This window comes from Pseudorca crassidens, chromosome 13 (assembly GCF_039906515.1).
Source record: "Pseudorca crassidens isolate mPseCra1 chromosome 13, mPseCra1.hap1, whole genome shotgun sequence".
Lineage (NCBI taxonomy): Eukaryota > Metazoa > Chordata > Mammalia > Artiodactyla > Delphinidae > Pseudorca > Pseudorca crassidens.
Genome location: NC_090308.1, coordinates 32,491,067 through 32,508,332, shown reverse-complemented (window position 1 = coordinate 32,508,332; position 17,266 = coordinate 32,491,067). Strand labels below are relative to the sequence as shown.

Below are 17,266 nucleotides of genomic sequence, written 5' to 3'. Positions count from 1 at the left end.
CCTTTAAGAGAAGCACCCAGTAAAGATTCCTCCGGTATGGAAACATGCAGCAGAAAAACTATTCCTTAGTCTTCTTCTAGAGACCTAAGTCAAAAGGTTGTTCTAAAGAGCCTCATTATTTTTTCCAGGTCAATATTTCTTAGTAAATTCTTTCAGGAAATGTACTCTTTAGTTTGCTTAATATGTTTTCAAAGGAACCCAATTTTACTCCTGTCATAAAAGGACACATCCTAGTAATTTCGTTGTGACCATTTGCACCATAATATCACACCCACAAACATTCACAAAATAGTAACACCAATTCTGTATCCAAAAATGGATTTCAATTACAGATCAACACAGTCAGTAATTTAGCCATAAAGCCCTATTATAAACTCCACAAAGAAAATGAATACTCATATATTTCTCTGTGTATCTAATCACTGGTGTGTTTTTACTCTATTAATAGAAAGATTTCATGAGTGTAGAGCTCACTGATGGGCACATAAAAGTCAGCTATGATCTGGGTTCAGGAATGGCTTCCATTGTCAGCAATCAAAACCATAATGATGGGAAATGGAAATCATTCACCTTGTCAAGAACTCAAAAACAAGGTGAGTTTCTATAGTAATAATGCACTCAGAGCCTTAATCATGCTATCCAAAGCTCCCACGTACCTAATCACGAGGAAGACCCTGTCTGTTATCTTAGGTACTCACAAATTCTGTGAAAAATTGATACAGTCATTTCTTTGGCTTAGCTTATAGGTGGTTTGGGTTAGACATGACTGATTGAAGAGCCAAATGGTTCTCTGTCATTTTCTTTTGAAACTGAGAGCTTAATTTGAAAGCATAAAACTGTCTTACAGCTTGTAAAATTATATCCTGTAGTAGATTTGAAAATCTTGTGTGCTTTCCTTTTCTTCCCATTTTGCCAAGATGTTTCCTTTAGAGTGGCCCCCAGGTAGAATTTGTAGCGGGGATAGAGCACAGCTACCAGTTCTTTATTTTTTGAAAATGCCAAAAATTTGTGTGTGTGCAAGTTAATAATTAATAATAATGTAACATTTTTATGATTCCAGGACATTTTCAAAACACTTTCACAAACATTATTTCATTTGCTCTTGAAGCAGGTATTTTGTTCTGGTTTACAGAAAGGAAAGTGTAGACTCCAACTTATATGTGGTCCCAGACATATATACCTAAGATCTCACAACCAAGACAGAAATCCGAGCCTATTAGGTCTTTGCGGACTGCTATTTTTATCTTAGTATAATTCTGCTAATTCTATGTACTATGGCATTACCAATATCTGCAAATGAAACTTAGATTCTTCTGTTTATATAATTAGACTTCATTCATTTTGAACATGCCAGTGTGACATTTCATGAAAATTTAGGTATAACTTTGCACCGTCTTTCATTCCTGCACTTAACATATATCTGCCAAGAACCAAGTAAATACTCTGCAAGAACTAAGTGAAGTCTGTAAGTCCTTGTCTTTATGGAACTTGCAGTCTAATGGGGGAGATGGACAAGTGAGTCAACGGTTAGAGAGTAGAAATCTAATTGCCATGTAGAGATCTGCAGAGCAGGCTAGGAATCTCAGAAGAGAGAAACGTCAAAGTCAAACCCAGAGGTCAGCCCCCAAGGAAGCACCCTGAGGCATGAGCAGGGGCTGAGGAGTACTCTGGGTGAAAAGCACCTTTGGACAATTCAGAGAGGTGAACATTGTATGAAAGCCTCAAGGGCTCAGTGAGCATAATACATCATTATACATCTTGTTCCAACTGCTTTTCCTTGGAACAGGAAACCCTGGAGAAACTCCTCAGTTTGGACAAAAACTGGTTTTGCACTCATAAAATAAATTGGAATACTGTTGTCTGTATACATTGTTCCCGAGTAAGTTACATTTGCGTGTTAGAGGCTCGGCACAGTAGTTAAGAAGAATGTTTAACTTTGTTTGATCCAACACTTCCCAGACTTCTTTGATCACCAGAATCTTTCCATGCCATAGTAGCATTGGCTGAACACACTTTGGGAAATGCTTTAGGAACTACAAGTCAATCCATAGGCTAACAGGATGAATGTTGGCAGAAAATTATCAGATGAAGCTGGAGAGAATACAGAGTCAGTTTATAAAGGGCCATATGAGCTAAACTAATGAGTTTAACTCTTCCTGAAATCGATAGGGAACTACTAAGAGTTTTAATCAAGAATGTGACACCATCAGATTTGTGTTTTAGTAAAGTTTCTTTAGCAGCAGACTGGAGGGTAGATGGTGACAATTTCAGATGCTCCTGCAGTCTGCAGGAAAACGAGGGGAGGAGCAAGGAGAAGGGAACCATGAGAATGGATAGGAAAGAATGGAGTTGAAAGATATTAAGCATTTTAAAATTGAGGAGCTTTATGATATACTCAGTGCAGAGAGTAAGATTTTTTAAAAAAGGAGATCAAAAATGATTCCTTTTTTTTTTCCTTAAAATAACAAAGAATATGTCAGTGCCATTTACCAAGCTATTGGATACAGGAAAAATGCAGCATAGTTTTTTAGAAAAGATGCTGAGTTCTATTTTGGATGTGCTGTATTAAAGGTACTCTTAGTATCCTTAGCAACCTAGAGAAGCTGTGTAATTGACAGGCAATTAGTTACGTGTATCTGAGGATTAGCAGAGTTCTGGGGCAGAGATGGATAGCTACAAAGCATCCTCATGTTTTAAATCATTGTACCTTAATAGAGATGAGAAAAACAAAACAGTCATATCTAGAATAAGGTGATCCAAAGCCCTTGAGCAAACAGTAATATTGAAGCAGTATAGTAAAGGAAGAGCCCACAAAGGGAGCTATAAGGAAATAATCAGAGAAAGGAGAAATAAGAAATGGAAATTTTCAGGTTAAACTGGAAGCAGGGTGACCAATTAGGTACAATAGTAGTTCAGACAGATGAATGATGGCTTGAAATAAGAGTTGCAGTGGGACTTGACAGTAAGGAAATGCAAAATGAATCCACATGTGATACCACTATACGGTTACTAGAATGTCTAAAATTAAAAAGACTGAACATACCCAGGGCTGGCAAGGATGTCAAGTAAGTGGAATTCTTATACACTGCTGACGAGGATGTAAATTGGTAGAGCCACACTGGAAAACAGGTTGGCAGTTTCTTCAAAAGTTTAATATAGACCTGTCACATGAAACAACCAACCCACTCCTAAGTATTCACCTAAGATATGTGAAAGCATATATCCATACAGAGACTTGTACCAGAAGGTTCATAGCACCTTTATTTGTGATACTCAAAACAACAAAAAATAAACATCCATCAGCAGATGAATGGATATACAAATTGTTGTACATGCACACAATGGAATAGTATTTAGTGGTTAAAAAAAAATGAACTATTAATTTGCACACAAAATGGATTAATAACAAAATAAGTTTTCTGAGTAAAAGAAGGCAGACAAAAAAGTACATTTATGTGAAATTATATAGAAAACATAAACTAACATATGGTCACAGGAAACCGATAGAGGATATTTGTTGACTGGGTTTTGTAGGGAGGGACTGGAAGGAAGGATGACAAAAGGAAACTTTTGGGGTGATGGATATGTTCATTTCTTGACTGTGATCATTTCATGGATGTATAGAGATCTCAAAACTTGTCAAATTGTACATTTTTAAATATGGGCAAATTATACTATGTCAATTTTACTTCGATAAAAGTGTTTTTTTAAAAAAAGGACAGAGGGAGTTCCCTGGTGACCTAGTGGTTAGGATTCCAGGCTTTCACTGTCGTGGCTGGGTTCGATCCCTGGTCGGGGAACTGAGATCTTTCAAGCCGTGCAGCGTGGCCAAAAATAAAATAAAAATTGAAGATTAGAAAAAATAAATTTAAAAAATTTTAAGAAGGACAGCTATTAGAGTTATTTAGGAGATGAAATTAGTAGGGCTGTTGATTGGTAAGATGTGGAATGGTGAGGAGAAAGGATGACTCTAATTTAGGAGGTTGGGTGGGAGTCTTAGTGCCACCAAATAAAATAAATAATACAGATCTGGGAGGAAAAAGAGAACCATTTTAATTTGGAATATCAACTGGGGATGTATATAGTGACTCACCTGTTGAATGTGGATTTTTAGGCAAAAATCAGGTCCAGGCATATATATTTCTGAGTTGTCAACATATGGTAAGTAAATATAAACTTGAGCTACCCCGAGAGCTGAAACCTGACAAGTGGCCAAATGAAAGCACATTAGGGAACATCAGCGTTTCAGAAGTGTTCAGAGAAATAGGTCCTGGGGAAGGAGACTGAGAATGATGTTGGAAAGGCAAGAGAAGCTTGGAGAAGTTGGCATTATGGAAGTCAAAGAAGAAAATTCTAGAAGGATGGAAATTTTAACCTCACATACTGCATAGATATGGATTAAGATAAGGATCAAAGGACCCCATTGGGTTTGGTTGTAGGGAGGGCACTGGATTTTAGCAAGATCAGAATCCATGGAATAGTGGGACAGGAACTCAAGTAAGGCCATTGCTCCTTTTCAGATACCAGATTAGTTGCTTTATTCTCAGCTAGTTTGTAAAAGCCACTGTCCCTTGAAATTCAAATCCACTCCTTCAGGAGGGATTCCCCACCTTCCCTGAGAGACAGTTAGTGGAACCACAGTCACTAATAGAAGTGCTTCCTATCCCCTCAAGTGCATTGATATGGATGCAAGATTGATCATTTAGATTTTCAGTGGACTAAGAGAGAGAAGAAAAGAATTACCAAAGTAAAAACAATTCCTTTATAACAACTCCTTTATAGCATTGATTATAAAATACTTGTTAAGCCCCTACTCTGTGTCTAGTATTTAATAAAACCCTTATTTCCCTGCTTACCCATAAATGATGTCTGAACTCATCAACTCTAAAATTTTATGTTAATGGCTATTCTATAAGGGAAAGAAATAGGGCAAGAAATAAAAGCAAGTATTAGCATTCCATAGCAGAACCCACTTCATTGCTATCACTCATAAAGGATAGGGTAGAGTGCTTCCTTTAAATCAGTAAAAATATGCCATCCTCTGTCTCTCTATCAAAGCTAACACTTGGGCCAGTGAGTTTCAGTTCAATTGTGTTTCTGCTTTTTAATCAGTTTTTCTTAGAATGATTTCTAAAAATGCATATATTCACTCAGGGATAAGAAGGAAAGCTACCTCCAGTCTCTGGCTTGCCTGTGATAGAGAGAGAATCTCATTTTCACAGACACCATTAAAATACATACCAGGTCTGTAGAAAAAAAGGCTATTTTCATGTTCCAGTCAACAGCCCTATATGAAAACTTCTTTGCTGATCTGGATAGGAAAGAATATGTATGAAAAATTTTTTATTTCAGCCACCAGTCTGGTCAAAAAGATATGTGTGTATGAAATTAATATGTGCTAGAAAGTAATTAATTTTTTAAATCTTAACTTGCTGAATATTTTTTTAATTGGGAACTTATTTTTGAGGTATTTTTTGTTTGTTTATTTTTACAAAATTCTGCTTTGAGGATTTGAGGTGTTAATAGGTTTAGGTATTTTATTTTGGACGTTTTTTATAAGGCAATTATGTTTGGTTTCATTGAAAATACTTCTTTTGAAATGGAAGGACTACAGATTACAATGGAATTTTCAGGTTTGATAGTTCTTTTATTTTTCAAAGAACGCTCTTCTAAAAGATGATGAGTTGAGAGAAAATAATAATGTTCCAGGGTCAAACAAACTTGGGAAATACTTGGTGCTCTGTGTCCCTCTTTTGGAGCGTCCCATTACATATTAGCATGTTGAAAGATATGGGCAGCTATAAAATTAAGACATATGTTTAATTTTGCTTAACCCAGTGATTGTCATATTTATTTGACCCAGGAACATCCAAGAAACTAGTGTTCCAAAGAATAAACATTTAGAAATGCCCTTATAATCCATTGGTTCAAGTGGCCATCTTTAGACCCTTGCTAATCCAGATCTTATATCAGGCAAAGATTTAGAGGCCAAATTTGTCATGTTAATGAACGAATGCCTCAGTATGCATCAAGGATCCAAAATATATTTAGCAGCTAAAGGCTGGGCCTAGGCAAATGTTATGGTGAGAAAGCACATAATTCAGAAGGAGCCTAGCTTGACTCTTAAGAATGAAGAGGGTAAAATCAATGAGATAAAGTGTTCCCATCTGCTCTCTGAACAAAGCAGTTTAAACAGAGAAGAGCCTCTCTTTTTTCCTTTTTCCTTTCTGTTTCTGAATTCTTATCCTTATCCTACTGGAAGAACCTTTAGACACCTGAGAGAAAAGCAGTAAGGCATGAAGACGGTACCTCTCTCAAAACACGCAGCATCCCCCAACTAAAATGTAATTTACGATGGACGTGGATCCCATTATCTTGCAAAACAAACATTCCCATCTCTTCACTTCCATGCACAGCCATCTTGTCAACATCACTCTGTGGATGAACTTAAACCCCAGTACTTCTGTGGATACTGAAATTTACAGAAGGAACCACAAATTCTGTATATTTCTAATGAATAATCTAATTTCTAATTAGATATTTATCTTAGCATTAGTTAATTATATTACCCTATTTTCTAACTACCTATCTATATTATGGAAAACTATGTCAACTGTTTCTCTGCTGTCCATCTACACTTCTTTCTTTTAACTTGATTAGTTTACCTTCACTGGTGTTCAGGCTGTTATTTTCGTGCTTTCTTTGTGGATCGTTTAACAACGTATTTATTGATGTTATTGTCGTTTCTGCAATTATTAAATAGCTGCATATAGTATATGTGCTTGAGAAAGTCAATGTTAATTTGAGAATTAAAGTAAATTTATCTTGAAGGAACAGTGATGATATAGATGTGGTTGGTATTGTGCAAATAAAAAGTGAAACTTCCTCTTTCCTTTGCAGCCAACATATCAATTGTAGATATAGATACTAACCAGGAGGAGAACATAGCAACTTCATCTCCTGGAAACAACTTCGGTCTTGACTTGAAAGCAGATGACAAAATATATTTTGGTGGTCTGCCAACACTGAGAAATTTGAGGTAATTTGGTGTATATTTAGAGCTAAGGATTAAGTTTTAATTAAATGGCCACTATGCTCACTAGAGTTCTGAAGTTTAATTACAACAGGAATGTCATAACCTTTAGTTGCAGAAAGGCCTAATCTAAAAATTCATGTTGCATGTTACAATAACACCACCAGGATTTAAAAACTAAAGATTAATTTGATATCTTTGTTGAAGAGATGTATGGGAATTACTGTTTCCCTTACAGTCACTGGATGAAAAGAATTATAAAAGTTATTAAAGGTAGAAACTGGAGTTGAATGTAATTGCCTTTCTCCTTGCACATTCACTGGAGATAACGGTGCACTGACATTGCTTAGTGTTCTGAAAATTAGTCAGTGTTCCAGGACACTGTGAGTATAACCTATTTTATGGCTAAGCACAAGCAATGATAATAATTTTGGAACTTTTCCATATGCCTGATGCTAAAGTGGTATTAGTTATTCTCGTGCCCATGTCAACATTTTTTAAAATTTCACGTATGTTTTTTAGAGAGCAGATAGGGAGATATATTTAGCTCGTAGTTTAACTAGTTCAAAAAATTAATAGAAGTAACTAAAAAGTGTCAGAAAATATTTCATGTGGTATTTAATTAGTTTCCTTCTTGTTATAAAACAACCTATAATAAATACAAGTTATAGAGTATTTGGTGCTCAATAAATGTTAATTAAATCTAATTAGAATGGGATGAATTGATGTGGCTAACCCGTAAGAGTTTACTATAAATACAGACCACCATGTTTTTAATTTTTGTTTTGTTTAGTTTGTTACCTTTTGATGGTTGCAAAAGTCCTGTCTAGGTGTTTCTACTCTAAAAAGACACATTACGATAGGAAGTGTCTCAGAATAACTGAAAAGTACGGTGGTCAATTATTTTCATATTTCTCAAATGAGCAGTGGAAATTCAGTCTCATTTTATGATAGTGAGTATTCAGACAGAGGTTTGCTCCTCTCTGTATCTAAACTCGTAAACCAGGCACCTGTCCAGTTACCAGTCTATCAGGGTATAAGTTGATAAGCTTTAATGGTGCAGATAACCTGGCTCTGCATTCATCTACATGATATTGCATTTGTATTAGGAATATAGATTTAAAGTGTCTGGTCAGAGAAATCACTGCAGATTAAATGTATTTGAATAGTGGCATAGTTATTACTCCAAAGTCCATTTATCCATTCAACAGGTGTTTGATGAGCATCAATACTATGTTTCAGGTACTATTTAAATACTAGGGATCCAGCAAATTGTTCAAGGCTAAGATTTACTTTGCAAGATCACTAACTAAATTCTCTAGGAGTGAACTAAATGTACCCAGAATAAGGCTATCCAAAGGTGGCTTCATTTATCCTTGTGATAATGTAGCTTTAATTACCATAAAGTGATTTTTAGGAATTATCTACAAAAGTGTATATGTTAACTTCATTGAGATGGGTTTATGTATTAGTTTGCAGACTACATACCTGATGAGTCTTTACTGCCAAGGTATTTTTACTCTCACAGTACAGCATTTCATAATTATAATATTTCTATGGCAGGGCACATTAGTTCAAAACAGCCTTTAGACATATATTTGTGACTAGTCAAGGAGCCATGCATTCATAGTTAGCTGTAATTTTGCCTACAAACAGGATCTTAATATGATAAAGTACAAAAGATGTGATGAACATGAATTATTTTTATGTATATTAAGTTCAAATTAAGTTCAAAGAGGCAATAAGCTCTCCTTACAGGCTACTCATGAACACTACAGCATAGCAGCACTTGGGCATTTTCCCATTTGTAAGAATGATAAATATGAGTGCTTTAAATTCAATTCCAAAATTAAAATTTTCCAAGAGAATAGTGTGGGAGATGGTCACCGTTGGACTCTGTTTTCACTGTAGTCAAGGGTATATGTCTGTTTTCTTTTCTGTTCGTGTTTTATATTCCTTTCCTTTGTAGATCTCTATGAAATGCTTTCTTTTTTAAAAGATTTATGATTAAGTTTATTGTTTTACTAAATGAAAATGCAATTATAAGTAAATCATTTTTTTTCTCTTCCCTTTGACCTAGTATGAAAGCAAGGTAAAATTTAAATTTATGCATGCCTTCTTCAAGTGCATGGGTTGGGTAAATGTGGCTTCTTAGATAAAGCAGTGATGCAGAAGCAGAGTGACACCTATGCAGCTTTATTCACAGTACGTTTCACGAACAAGTAGTGCATTCTGAGATAGTTCTCATGCTGCCCTTTGCTTATAAAAATGCTGCTGCTTCCCCACCATCACTGCAATTTGACTTGTTCACCAGCCGTGATGACAAAGTTGCTCTGCTTATTTGTTCAACCACCCACGCACAGCGCCGCCAGGTGCACACATGCAGCAGCACACGCTAAGGGCAGCTGGACAGGTTTATGGGCGAAATCTAGCTCCGGGGAACAAACTGGTCTCTTGGGTTGAACCTCAGACTCTGGTCTCCCAGGTGCCGTACTGTCTGCTGAACAATCAACCTGTGCTCCCAAATGCGTACTACTGCCTGGTTGCTTTTTGCAAGCCTGCAAATATGCAAGCGTTAACATGGCCCTTGCACCTCTTGACAAAGCTGCTTCTTTCTTGCCATGTTTATTTAGAATTTAGCTACGGAGTCAGTATTTCTCTGGAAATACTATATGTAAAACAAGTGTTTGCATTAATGACGAGGAAGCTTGCGGACAGTCATCCTAGCTTCTCAGGAGCATTTCAGTTCCTATTTGTAGGCAGGAGGTTTTAGCATGGACGTTGTAAGCAGCAGGCCCTCTGTAAGTGGCTGATCAAACTCTGGCTAGAGCTACAGCTGAGTGTTTTGGTATTTCAAAACCTAATGGTGCCAAATTTCCCAAAAGGACATAATGAAGCTGAGCTGATCTAAGAAATTTTTAAAGCAAAGGCTAGACTTTTAATACCAGAAACCAGACTATATAGAAATGAAAGTGTGAAAAAAACAATCCAAGTTGTTTAATCACGATACAGTTATAAGACCAATCAAGTGCTGTTTGCTGAGATGGCTGAAAAGCAGAGGTTGGCTTTCAGTGAAAATATATGCTAATAAAACTCTGGAATGACATTGTGTAGCTTTGTAATTTTGTCTCTGAGGCAAACAGAGGAAACAGTGGCCTGTGGTTTTCATTAGGAATCTGATCACCATATGTGATTACTTATACCCTGTGATTTTCATAATGTCGAGCTTGCTAAATGATTGTGTTTTGAAATGATTCTTTGTATTTCCCTGAAACAATGAAGTGTCTAACTTGTAGGAGTGATTTATTTTGTGTAGGAGTGATTGATAAGACCTCTGAGAAACTTGTGATAAATCAGTCTTCCTCTAAGCAAACATGGAAGCAAATGAACACTGAGAATGAAGTCCACCCATTTCCTTTACTTTATACAAGAAGAATATAAGCAAGATTCTCACTCTCCAGTTGGCATGTTTTTTGTAATAACCAGCTAATTGAACAGAAGGGGAAGACCTTGGGAACAAGTGGAAATGATCAAAGAAAATAAAACAGTCCCAGAGAGAGAGAAACAAATAGAACAAATACCCAGCATGACATAAATCACCTGATACACACTCCCAGGGTCTGATTTGCTTTCCTACCTGTTTGTCCTCATGTCATGTGTTTTTTATTAAGACAAAAAAAAGGAATCCTGCCATCATGGGACAGTGAGGAGAGAATTAACCATTATCCAAATAAATATAATATCTTGGTGTTGATTGGACAGTTTTTAGAGTTGCTTATTAACATAAAAAAAAGTGTTACTTTTTCTATTGTTGTTGACCTGCATTATTCAATATGGTAACCACTAGCCACAGTGGCTATTTAAATTTAAGTTAAAGAAAATTTTTTTAAAAATGGAACTTCCCTGGTGGTCCAGTGGTTAAGACTCCATACTCCCAATGCAGGGAGCACGGGTTTGATCCCGGGTCGGGGAACTAAGACCCTTCATGCCGCACGGTGCCGCCAAATAAATAAATAACAATAAAAATTCAGTTTCTCATTGGCACAAGCTACTTTTCAAGTGCCAGCAGCCATATATGGCTACTAATTACTGATTTGGACAGTGCAGAAAAGAATATTTCCATCATCACAGAAAGTTCTACTGGATAGTGCTGCTATAGATGAAAGAGGTGTCATCACCATTAATATCCTGCTAGCTTATGTTTATTGAGCACTTACTACGTGCTAGCAAGTTTATCCCTTTTTAAGAAGTAGTGAGCAAAAAGTAAAAATTCAAGTGTCATTTGGGTACTGAAGCCATTTTCAACCTTATTGGAAAAATTAAATGTATGTTTCGTGACTCTGGTTGCTTTATTTTGTTACTGCTGCAATACAGAATAAGGACTTTAGGGTCAATCTGTAAACTGAATCTTAAAGTATCTTTTTTTTAGACTATGTAATCCAAAAGAATGTTTCTCAGGTTTTATTTGACTTAAAATCTTTAAAGAGAAATATGACATTATCTTATTCTTCAGCTAACCACCCCCCCAAAAAAAGTCTCAATGAAAATATTATCTTTTCAAAATCAATGTTTCCAGATATTTTTTTAATTTTGAGCAAGATTTTATTTAACTGTGTCAGTATGTAGTTTTGATTATGCTGTCCCATACAAGTTCTGCCCTTTGTTGGAAAAAAAGAAACACATTTCATTATGCATATGAAGCACTTCATAAGAAGTCAGTTAATTCCTGTACCTTGTATTTAAATGCAATAGGTGAGATTATTTTTTAAAAGGAGAGGAAGAAGAACTACATAAAGACTCCTTGTGCAGGATGGTGCTCATATCCACTTATCCAACCAGTAGCTAATGGAAGCATAGTTTGCTGGGTGCATGTGTGTGCGTGTGCACAGTCTGAGAGACGTGCCTGCCTGTGCAGCAATTCGGGAAGCATAGTTTGCTGGGTGCGTGTGTGCACGTGTGCACAGTCTGAGAGATGTGCCTGCCTGTGCAGCAATTTGGGAAGCATAATTTGCTGGGTGCGTGTGTGCGCATGTGCACAGTCTGAGAGACGTGCCTGCCTGTGCAGCAATTTGGGAAGCATAGTTTGCTGGGTGCATGTGTGTGCGTGTGCACAGTCTGAGAGACGTGCCTGCCTGTGCAGCACTTTGCTCCATGTGGCTTTCATCCACTAGGCACACACACTATACCGCCATTGCCCTAATGATATTGCTTTTGTTTTCCATTTAACTTTTCAACAGGCCGGAAGTAAATTTGAAGAAATATTCTGGCTGCCTCAGAGATATTGAAATTTCAAGAACTCCATATAATATACTTAGCAGCCCTGATTATGTTGGTGTTACCAAAGGATGTTCACTGGAGGTTGGTCTCTTCTTAATATCTTCCTAAATACATTCATATCGGATTTCACTTACTTAGGTTGGGTCTATTACAGGGACCAGTCCTTGTTAATATATTTTCAATTCCTACTGACCCTAGTCTTAGCTATGCATAAATGATAAAGCAAGATGGAAGTACTTCTATAAGTTTTCATGATCAACTGAACTTAGGAGAACAGTATTATAGAGACCCCAAATTGTGAACAAGTTTCCCACACGTACAGCACTTCATAGCATGTATTTTTAATATTAATCCCTTTTCTGGTTCCTTCTTCCTTTCCCACACTACTTATCTCTTTTCCTCATTTTTGTCATCTACATTAGATTTAGTTTATCTTCATGTATTTTATATAGTTTTATTAGTAGCCTTAAATTATTTTTCTGAAATGTGTTAGGAGTTTACACAAATAGCAAGTAATAGTTTACACCATGATCATTAGTGCATAGAATCTTGTTCACAGCTTAGAAGTCAAACCTCCTTTTCTTTGAAAATGGCACATAGTGGGAACCATCTACAAAGACTTGGCTTTGACGGGACTGCAAAGTACCCTGTTATCAGGGATCTTCAGTATCTTTTCTTTATTGCCAAAGCAGCCCAGAAGCTTCCCGATACCACGTGACTATTTTGCACTGACTCTTCAGTAGAGGTTGATCCACAGGAGAGAGGAACACAGGTCACAGCGCTGCTCTTATTATATCTGTAAACAAGATCCAACCGTCATCAGCAAATATTAGTAAAAGTTTTATGGGAATTCTAAAAGTGATGAGTTTGTTTTAAAAAGAAAATGTTAAATATATCATACGTACAAATTTTTAATTACCCTGATGTGACACAACTATTCATTTTAGCTGCTTCCTCCAATTAAGATTATGTTAAAGCATTGTGATAGGAGATGAAGGGATTTGGGGAAAAAGAAAAAGTAAATCACCACTGAGCCATGAGGTTAAAGACTGAAACAGAACTTTCAGGGTCTTCACTGTGCCTAGTTACAGTCTCCAAGTTGGAATTAGCCATAGACATCCACCCTGAGAAGCTTGGGAATGAGGAAAAAGGAAGTACATACAGAATCAAATCTCTAAGAATCCATACTAGCCTCTTTTTACTCAGAGTTTTAATCTTCCAAAGCCTAACTCTCATCCACATGCAAAAGATATATGCATGAGGATGGAAAACTGTCCAGAAAATGGATAGCCTGTATGTGTGGAAATGATGATTCTGTAAAGGCACTTTTCAATAACTGGGAATTGTTTGCAACTAAAATACGATGCAGAAAGTTCAATATTTGATAAATATTGAAAAGTCTGCACAGTAGTTTTATCTGAAGTATCCAAAATTCTATGATTTGAAAATTGGAATCAAAAACAGATTATACATTTTTACAACACATTTAACTGGGCCTGAAACACTGTGGAGGGAAATAACCTGCATTAAAGGATCCCTTGTTTTCACTCCAGCCAAATCCAGGACTTTTTAAATGAATGTTTTAAGCACTCTAAATGCCCAACTCCATGGCCGTGCTTAAATAAGTCCTAGCACATTCATACAATGGAATGACCTCCTGCCATTATAAGTGATGATGAGATCTGTGTTTACTGACAGAGAGATATCCTCCACATGTGAAGTGAGAAAGAGAAGTTACAAATGAACGTGCCTGTCATGATTCAGTTTAAATATAGACAGGAGGAGAGAGGAAGAGGGCAGGTATAAAAGATAAAGTGAGTGAATGAAAACATGCATGCATGCATGCGTGAATGAATGGATTAGAAAAAGCTATATGCTTCTACACAGCTTTGGAATGGGGGTGATTTTTACTTTCTCCCTTTTGCACTTTGTTACCGTTTAAAATGTTACTGTTTTAATTTTATTATCAGCAAGGACAATGATACTACTTTCATTTTGAGAAGAAAACCAGACTAAGAAATATTTGGTTTATTTATTTTTAAGATATAGATTGTATCTGATTTTTTTAAAATTCCGCTAGAGTGTCTTTATATGCTTGAGAGCAGCAAACATCTTTACCTTGGGCTCTTCACTGAGGAAGAATGCAGACAGAGACCATGGTCAGACTCAGCTATAAAACATAAGCAGTTAGTTGGTAGGTGTTATTCCAGGGATCAGTTAGAGAGTTTTCAAGGGAGACTTAGCAAGACAGATTTAAACCAAAAGAAAATGTTACCTGTCAGTGATAACCTTTTATATTTCAAATCAAAAGTTCTAGAATAAAAGCAGAGGCCCAAATTTTTATTTTAACTCAGACTCTCAGAAAATTCAGTTACAGCTAGAAATAATATTTCTTTGGTTGCTCTTAAGCTCTCCATGTAACTGTGGGTTTTTATGTGTTCTAAAATGACACTGTATTTCATAGTAACGTTGAGTGCATTGAGGAGGATGAGTGAGATGGAGAAATTAATTTAAATGTTCATTTCTAATGCTTTCTTCCCTTCTTTCCTTTTACCCAAAGAACGTTTACACAGTTAGCTTCCCGAAGCCTGGTTTTGTAGAGCTGTCCCCTGTGCCTATTGATGTAGGAACAGAAATCAACCTGTCCTTCAGCACCAAGAATGAGTCTGGTATTATTCTCTTGGGAAGTGGAGGGACACCAGCGCCACCTAGGAGAAAACGAAGGCAAACTGGACAGGTACCCTCACACCTAGCTAATAATGCATTTTCCCTAATGCGTATATAAAATGATTATTTTATAGAGACTCAGGTGAAGCATTTACAGTTTATAAATTGTTTTTATATTTTTTGATTTGCATCATTTATTTCCACTATCATCTTCTTAGGACAATTATCTCCACTAGGATTTTCCTGTTGGTCAGTTCTAGGTGCAGACACACCTGTATTTACATCCATATTTCATATGGGTTTTGCATATATAAAGAGAGAAAGCTTAAAATACATTCACATTGTGTTAATCTTCTCTCTAAATCCAATTTCCTACCAGATCTGTAGATAACCAGATGGAGTCCCTTAAATTTAAATTTTAATTTTAATTTTTTTAGGATCAGCTTCCCATTTTCACTAGCTAATGTGATGCAGTCTGCTGGAGCCTAACCTGCTGCACCCTCTCTGGACAGAGAGAAGGCAGAGAATGGACCTGGGCAGGAGAAGGTGAAGAGAACACAACCAACACAGGCATGGACACTAGTGACATTAAAATAAAGCCTACACAGTGTCTGTTTTGTAGGGCTGTGAGCTTTAGTTTTCATACCCCCTAGCCATTTGATTCTGTTAAAAGCTGTCTCTTAGTTGTCCTGATCTAGGCACCATAACTCTTTACTGCATGGATATTCCTCCAATACTTTCAGTCACATTTTTAAAGATATACATTTTTCCATTTAATCTCATTTTTCTCAGTGAAAGCATTCTTGGGAATTACCAGTATGCCATGGCCAAAGCACAGAGTGCTTTACAAATATAGCCTTAAATATGCATGCATTCTTGTAAATCAGGTTGTGTTGTTTGTAATTATACGTTTTTTAAAATCACTTTTAGCATTTAAAATTTAGTAATGGGTAGTCACGTAATAATACCATTTTCTTCCCCCACAAAAAAAATAAACACTAAACAAAATATGGTTGACCCTTGAACAACACAAGTTTGAAGTGCACAGGTCCAGATATGCACGGGTTTTATTCAATAGTAAATATAACAGTACCACACGATCCGAGGTTGGTTGAAACTGAGGATGCAGAACATCTGATACAGAGGAACTGCGTATGAGGAGGGCTGACTATAATTTATACTCAGATTTTTGACTGTGCGGAGGGTCAGCGCCCCGTGTTGTTCAAAGGTCAGCTGTATTGGCAAATAAAATCCAAAGATGCATTACCATGAGTAATTTGCAATATCTCAGGAATACAAATGTGGCTTGATATTAGAAAATCTAAAATCATATAATCATTTTGATAAATGCAGAGAAAACTTTTGGTAAAACTTAACAACCATTCCTGATTAAAAACAACAACAAAAAAAGACTTGATAAACTAAGAACAGGATGGGGCTTCTTGATAGGAAAACATTATAAACATTTTCTATGAAATCAAGCCCAAGAAAAGATGAATATTATCACTGTATCAGTCTTAGCCAATACAATAACAAAAGAACAAGTAAATATAGTACAAGAACAAGTATATAATTTAAGAATAAATCTAACAAAACAAATGTAAGGCCTATATGGAAAAAATTACAAAACTTATTGAAAAATTACATCAGACTACTTATTAAAGTCAACATGTTAATGGAAAGACTCAGTGTTAAAAATATATCAGTTCTCCACAAAGTGATATGTAGATTCACCTTCAATGAAAATACCCTTATCTTTTTGTAAATCAGGACAAGCTAATTCTAAAATTTATATCAAAGATCGAAAGCCCAAGAAACTCCTGAAATAGAAGAATAAGTTGGTGGACTGTCCTAGCAGATATCAGCACATTAGAAGCTAGAGTTTTGAACCATGGGAGTATGGTGTTAATTCATGGATAACTCTGTGTCAGTGGAACAGAATAGAGAGCCAAGTATAGATGGAAACAACATTTGGCAATAGGTGGCATTGCACATCATTAGGGAAAAAGTGGCCCTTTCAGTGAATGATTCTGGGGCAATTGGTTATCCATACAGAAAAAAATGAACTAATTTCTACTTCATGCCAGACAGAAAAATAAACTCCCAATGAATTAAAGCCTTACATAGGAAAGGAAAAAAGTTTTAAAAGTTTAGAAGAAAATATAAAAGGATAACCTTTGACCTTAGGGAAGAAAAGGATTTCTTTGGGAAGAAAAAAAAAACAAAAAATATTTTTTGAAGAGTAGAGGGAGAAAAAGTGGTATTTTATCTCATTTTTTACTATGCATA

At 36.1% G+C, this 17,266-nt stretch overlaps 1 protein-coding gene across 2 annotated transcripts in view; it reads left to right on the top strand.

Annotated features, from left to right (window-relative positions):
* The window catches only part of LAMA2 (laminin subunit alpha 2), a 591,238-nt gene that overhangs the window by 537,454 nt on the left and 36,518 nt on the right, over window positions 1-17,266 (top strand). Inside the window, exons 50-54 of one of the 2 annotated variants that reach the window (XM_067702128.1) lie at window positions 449-593; window positions 6,901-7,039; window positions 9,114-9,125; window positions 12,271-12,391; window positions 14,871-15,047. In XM_067702128.1, coding sequence (XP_067558229.1) covers window positions 449-593; window positions 6,901-7,039; window positions 9,114-9,125; window positions 12,271-12,391; window positions 14,871-15,047 — 594 coding nt within the window. The remainder of the gene's footprint in view (window positions 1-448; window positions 594-6,900; window positions 7,040-9,113; window positions 9,126-12,270; window positions 12,392-14,870; window positions 15,048-17,266) is intronic. The other variant, XM_067702129.1, reaches the window with a different exon arrangement.